At 46.3% G+C, this 7,165-nt stretch overlaps 1 protein-coding gene across 1 annotated transcript in view; it reads right to left on the bottom strand.

Moving 5' to 3' along the window:
• kalrna (kalirin RhoGEF kinase a) overlaps positions 1-6,804 on the bottom strand; it is a 103,764-nt gene extending 96,960 nt beyond the window's left edge. The window contains exon 1 of the mRNA XM_034561730.1: positions 6,738-6,804. Within this exon, the coding sequence (XP_034417621.1) occupies positions 6,738-6,804 (67 nt within the window). The remainder of the gene's footprint in view (positions 1-6,737) is intronic.
• Between the last annotated feature and the right edge of the window lie 361 nt (positions 6,805-7,165).

Genomic DNA, 7,165 nt, shown 5'->3' with positions numbered 1-7,165 from the left:
AGAAGTCTATGCTTCATGTGTTAAAGCTGCATTCTCTCTCCTGACCACCAGGGCGCGACTCCTCTGGTTGTATAGAAGTCTATGCTTCATGTGTTAAAGCTGCATTCTCTCTCCTGACCACCAGGGCACGACTCCACTGGTTGTATAGAAGTCTGTGCTTCATGTGTTAAAGCTGCATTCTCTCTACTGACCACCAGGGGGCGACTCCTCTGGTTGTATAGAAGTCTATGATTCATGTGTTAAAGCTGCATTCTCTCTCCTGACCACCAGGGGGCGACTCCTCTGGTTGTATAGAAGTCTATATAAATGACTCTACTTCTCTTGATGTATTCCCTCAGAAAACATTGTAAACATTAGTTTTTGGTCTCAATCTCTAGTTTCAAGTCTTCTTCAATACAGCGTGATGTTCATTTAGTAAATTATGGTCATTTAGAGTCAGACAGACCATAAAGCAGGGGATGCTTTAGGGGCGGGGCTACAAGGTGATTGACCAGAGCCCGTATACGCCGTCTCTGCGCCACTCTAAATACGGTCACTTCCACTTACAAGATGGCGACAAAATTCAGAACTCAAGGCTTCAAAACACCCACAATCCAACGGGTGACACCACACACATTGTATGTCACAATGAGCGAGCCAGTGGGACACACATACACACACACACACACACATACACACACACACACATACACACACACACACACAGCTTCCAGTCACAGTACTCGGTGTCGGCATCACTCTCAGGGTACCGGTAGCGGTACTTCCATCCCTGTGAGTTGCACTAATGAGAATAACTGCACACACTGTTGTACCGTCTCTCCTCTCAGGCCTTCACCATGTTCCACTCCAGAAGTGACACAAGCGGTGGTGAAGAGTGAAATAAATAAAGAGAGAGAGAGAGAGAGAAAGATGGCCGCTCCTTTGCACTTCATGCCCACTTGTCACGTGAAGTGCAAACTCCACGTTGAAGCCGCCGCCATCTTTTGTCCTCGGCCGAACGTCTCCATGGCGTAAAGACATTAGCTCGCGGCTCTCGGGCAGATTAGCCGAGACAATTAACTCTAATTACCCGCTCGTGCACACAGAGAGTGTTTGCCTCAAGTCCTCACAGCTGGAACGTGAAGAACACACGCCGAGATTTAAGATGTCACGGGGACGAAGCAAAACAGGAACGGTATGAAAGAAAAGCACAAGAGATAAAAAAAAAAACTAATAAAAAGATGTGTAGGCCGAGAGAGAAGTGACTGGATTTTAAACGATGGTTCTCAGCCTTCAGCCACTCAGGTCGTGGTCTCCCAGCATGCATCTGTGACGAGCTGCCGCGCTTCACATGCTTCCATCGCCGCAAAGACCCGAACGACATCACCGACCACCCCGGCTTGTTTTGCGCGTCACTCTAATGGAGTGAGAAGCAGCGGCGGGTTGACAGACAGCTGGTCGTCGGCTCTCTGATTGCGCGAGTGTGTGTATGTGCGAATGCGCGTTTGCCACTTCCTGTTTCCGTCTGATGAATTAGGGTCCTATTTATAAACCGCTGATTAGCATAACATCGAGCAGCCGCGTCTCCTGCGCAGCTGCTCGATGTTATGCTAATCAGCGGTTTATAAATAGGACCCTAATAGGACCCTTTCCTCATAGGACCCCTTTCTAATAGGACCTAATAGGACCCTTTCCTAATAGGACCCTTTCCTAATAGGACCCTTTCCCAATAGGACCCTTTCCTAATAGGACCTAATGGGACCCTTTCCTAATAGGACCTTTCCTAATAGGACCCTTTCCCAATAGGACCTAATGGGACCCTTTCCTAATAGGACTCTTTTCTAATAGGATCTAATGGGACCCTTTCCTAATAGGGCCCTTTCCCAATAGGACCCATTCCTAATAGGACCTAATATGACCCTTTCCTAATAGGACCTAATAGGACCCTTTCCCAATAGGACCTAATAGGACCCTTTCCTATAGGACTCTTTCCCAATAGGATCTAATAGGACCCTTTCCAAATAGGACATAATATGACCCTTTTCTAATAGGACCTAATAGGACCCTTTCCTAATAGGACCCATTCCTAATAGGACCTAATATGACCCTTTCCTAATAGGACCTAATAGGACCCTTTCCCAATAGGACCCATTCCTAATAGGACCTAATACGACCCTTTCCTAATAGGATCTAATAGGACCCTTTCCTAATAGGACCTAATAGGACCCTTTCCCAATAGGACCCATTCCTAATAGGACCTAATATGACCCTTTCCTAATAGGACCCTTTCCCAATAGGACCCATTCCTAATAGGACCTAATATGACCCTTTCCTAATAGGACCTAATAGGACCCTTTCCCAATAGGACCTAATAGGACCCTTTCCTAATAGGACTCTTTCCCAATAGGATCTAATAGGACCCTTTCCAAATAGGACATAATATGACCCTTTTCTAATAGGACCTAATAGGACCCTTTCCTAATAGGACCCATTCCTAATAGGACCTAATATGACCCTTTCCTAATAGGACCTAATAGGACCCTTTCCCAATAGGACCCATTCCTAATAGGACCTAATATGACCCTTTCCTAATAGGATCTAATAGGACCCTTTCCTAATAGGACCTAATAGGACCCTTTCCCAATAGGACCCATTCCTAATAGGACCTAATATGACCCTTTCCTAATAGGACCCTTTCCCAATAGGACCCATTCCTAATAGGACCTAATATGACCGTTTCCTAATAGGACCCTTTCCCAATAGGACCCATTCCTAATAGGACCCTAATATGACCCTTTCCTCAATAGGACCTAAGTGGACCCTTTCCTAATAGGACCCTTTTCTAATAGGATCTAATGAGACCCTTTCCTAATAGGACCCTTTCCTAATAGGATCTAATGGGACCCTTTCCTAATAGGACTCTTTCCCAATAGGATCTAATAGGACCCTTTCCAAATAGGACCTAATAGGACCCTTCCCAATAGGACCTAATGGGACCCTTTCCTAATAGGACCTAATAGGACCCTTTCCCAATAGGACCTAATGGGACCCTTTCTTAATAGGACCTAATAGGACCCTTTCCAAATAGGACCTAATGGGACCCTTTCCTAATAGGACCTAATGGGACCCTTTCCTAATGGGACCCTTTCCTAATAGGACGCTTCCTGTGAGTGTGTGGCGACTCTTTTCTGCTCCTTTTTTTATTTTACATAAATTCACAAATGTGAGAATTTCTGTGTAATTTTCCATTTCATGTTTTTTTGTCTTCCACCATTTCCTATGCATACAAAAAAAATTATTCAAAAACACACCCGACTTCCTCAGCAATGAGCAGAAGGGAAAAAAATAACCTGAATCAAACTGGATTAAATGAGATAAACAGAAGTGAAATACATTTGATTGGAGCTTTTCAAGCTTGTAAATGGTGGAAAAGCCACCAGTCTGTGGAGGCTGATGGTCCATTGTACTGGTTTGGCTGCTGTTGACAGTCAATAGATAAAAATCATCCAGCTGGTGGAGTTGAAGTGAGGTGCAAGAAATTATAGACGCGCACGAGCATTGCGATATCGTGTTTTGTGATACGGTAAATATTTAGCATGAATAGTTTGCATGCAATGCTTTGTCATCCATCTTCAGCAACTTCCAAGTGAGACAGGGAGTGAGACAGGAAGTGAGACAGGGAGTGAGACAGGAAGTAGCGTAAGTGCACACAGAGAAGGTTTTTTGGTTTTTTTTTTAATGCATGTGGTGTGTTTCTCATACTATGTTTTCACAATATATTGAATTGTAACCCTGAATCGAGGCAAATATCTAAATATTTTTATTAAATACCTTTATTGTGGTAATATTGTAAGAAAGACTATTTGTGCTTTTTCAAACACACATTGACTTCTTGGATAATAACTCATCAGTAATGTGTATATAATGTGTGTAAAGAACCGCTCGATCACTTTACTGTAACCAGGAAAAGACCAGCATCGATACCTCACGTCATGATATCAACATGTTATTGATTTTTATTGCTGCATCATGTATTGCATCACCAGATTTGTGCCAATACACAGCTCCTGGTTGTCTTTGGTTTGTAAATAAAAACAACAATTGTTGACATTAAGATTACTTTAAACAAGTTTAATTACTATAACTGGAATTGGTACCTGTGTGTGAGCCCAAGTGCAACTAATTTTTTTTTTTTTTAAATGGGGCGAATGACGCGCTTGAAGCCAGAGTGATTTGATAATCCAGTCGATCAGGTTTCAGTGCGGAGCCGTTGACCTCACTCCTCTGAAGATCTCACTCCTTCAGCCCGCTCACTCCTCGTTGACGCCGCCGAGACGAAAAGGAACCGTGTGCATGTAGGTGGAGACGTGTGTGTGTGTGTGTGTGTCAGGGAGGATCTTGTATTTTTGCAGCACAACAGAACGCTGACTAAGGCCTTTTAAAATATTACAGTTAACTGTCATGAACTTCACCGGACCGGACAACGCCGCGGCGGCATCCTGTCAATCACGGAAACGCTCGCTCGGCAGTCGGAAGCTGCTACTTCGACAAAAGCTTTTACGCTTTTGGCGTCGCGCACCTGGAACGCTTGACCTCTCTGGTGTCCTCTCTGGTGACCTCTCTGGTGTCCTCTCTCGTGACCTCTCTGGTGACCTCTCTGGTGACCTCTCTGGTGACCTCTCTGGTGACCTCTCGGGGACTCTGCACCTTTGACCGGATTTCAATGAACACCGAGTTTCTTTCTTCTTTTGCTCACACTGTCCTCCATTGTTTGTCCTGGGGAGGTTGGACGTCCATTCGCTGGAAAAGTTCCAACAGACAGTCATCTAATATTATGTGTGTGTGTGTGTGTGTGTGTGTGTGTGTGTGTGTGTGTGTGTGATTTAATAAAGCACCTTGGCACGACTGTTTATGATAAAGTTATTGTACTGAATTACACTGACAGAGACAGAAAGTCAGGGTGTGTCGCCCCTCCAGCACCCTGAGTGTGTGTGTGTGTGTGTGTGTGTGTGTGTGTGTGTGTGTGTGTGTGTTGAATCAAACATATAGCCAATACGTCTCCGGTGTCCAAGACCGATCAAAACTCATTCTAATATCTTTTTTTTTCCGCACAGTCACCTGTCAATCACTTTGTAGCCCCGCCCTAAAGCATCCTCTCCCCCTGGTGGTCAGGAGAGAGAATGCAGCTTTAACACATGAAGCATTGACTTCTATACAACCAGAGGAGTCGCCCCCCTGGTGGTCAGGAGAGAGAATGCAGCTTTAACACATGAAGCGTAGACTTCTATACAACCAGAGGAGTCGGCCCCTGGTGGTCAGGAGAGAGAATGCAGCTTTAACACATGAAGCGTAGACTTCTATACAACCAGAGGAGTCGCCCCCTGGTGGTCAGGAGAGAGAATGGAGCTTTAACACATGAAGCGTAGACTTCTATACAACCAGAGGAGTCGCCCCCTGGTGGTCAGGAGAGAGAATGGAGCTTTAACACATGAAGCGTAGACTTCTATACAACCAGAGGAGTCGCCCCCTGGTGGTCAGGAGAGAGAATGCAGCTTTAACACATGAAGCGTAGACTTCTATACAACCAGAGGAGTCGCCCCCTGGTGGTCAGGAGAGAGAATGGAGCTTTAACACATGAAGCGTAGACTTCTATACAACCAGAGGAGTCATTCACACTACACAGGAACACTTGTAACTCTTCCCACAATGCAACGTGGCACATCTCGTTGACCAACTGTCACAACAAAAACAAGTGGCCGTAACCAGACGGATAGTCGGTGGTGATGGATGATAAGCGACTTTAAAGCAATCAGATAATCTATCAGCTGGTGAACGCTCTGCTGTCCGGACTCATTGATTAATCCGATAATCTAAAATTAAATGAAATTTTTTTTTTTTTTAAATCAAACGCGGTCCGTTTTCAGTCTGTTTTAGCAGTTTGAGGACTTGATTGACCGGGAGATTAATCAATGATGCCAGCTGCAGCTGTGTGTGATGCTAAATGTGCTCTGGAGACACACACACACACACACACACACACAATCATTATGTCATGCATACACACACACACTTTATATCACCTACTGACCATTTTCAGATCAGTTAAATCAGAACTGTCATTAGCTGCTTTGTATCTAAATGCATCAGTGTGACACACACACACACACACACACCACACACACACACACAGAGACAGACACACAGACACACACAGGCACACACGCACACACACAGCTTATTAAAGCTCTCCACACAGTGAGTCGTCATTTAGTCGCACATCAGACAGACTTCCACGAGCTGATCTGAAGCCTCCATGATTTCCTCTTTCTTTTGTAGAGAGCATCAGACACACGAGCTCACAGTATTGCACGCGCGCACACACACACGCACGCGCACACACGACCACACAGTAAATGCATCTTGAACATCAAACAGCGTCACACATGAGAGCGTTTACCACGATTTTCTTATTTTTTGGGGGGGGATTTGACCGATGTCCCTGTTTGCTTCCCATACAGCAGCAGGGCACGCACGCACGAACACGCACGCACACACACACACACACACACACACGCACACACACACACCAGACTCCCGGTGGGTTTTCTGCACATTTCTGCTGGTGGCTGCTCACTCGGCTTACACGTCTCCTCTCTCCCGGTGACATTCATTGTGCCTGTGTGTGTGTGTGTGTGTGTGTGTGTGTGTGTGTGTGTGTGCGTGCGTGCGTGTTCGTTGCAGCCGCTCGTGCGTCCTACCTGTTTTGTAGAAGGCATCAGTGTCGGGGTCGCTGGGCGCCTCCTCGGCCGCTTCCGTGGGGTTCATGTCGGAATCCGGTTCGATACGATCCACCGACGCGGAGAGAAGACCGGAATAAAGCCCCTCCGGTCCAGGGGGGGTGGGGGTGAGGGGGGGGGGTAAAATCCTCGCGTCTGTATTTATTGTGTGTTATTCCTCACATGCTCTCTCTCTCTCTCTCTCTCTCTCCCTCCATCCCCCCCTCGCCGGGCTGCTTTCTCTCGTCGCCCTCTTGGTGGTTTGGTGTTCCAGGGCTGGCTTCGGCTCCCTCTATTGTTCCCCGTCCAGCCTCCCTCTCTGCTGCTGTCCGCCAGGGTCTCTCTACCTCCCTCTCTCTCCCCCCGTACCTCCCCTCCCTCTGGCTCTCTCTCTCTCTCTCTCTCTCTCT

This window comes from Cyclopterus lumpus, chromosome 21 (genome assembly GCF_009769545.1).
Source record: "Cyclopterus lumpus isolate fCycLum1 chromosome 21, fCycLum1.pri, whole genome shotgun sequence".
Classification (NCBI taxonomy): Eukaryota; Metazoa; Chordata; class Actinopteri; order Perciformes; family Cyclopteridae; genus Cyclopterus; species Cyclopterus lumpus.
The sequence above is the reverse complement of the archived record's forward strand: the minus strand, read 5'-3'. Positions and strand labels throughout refer to the sequence as shown.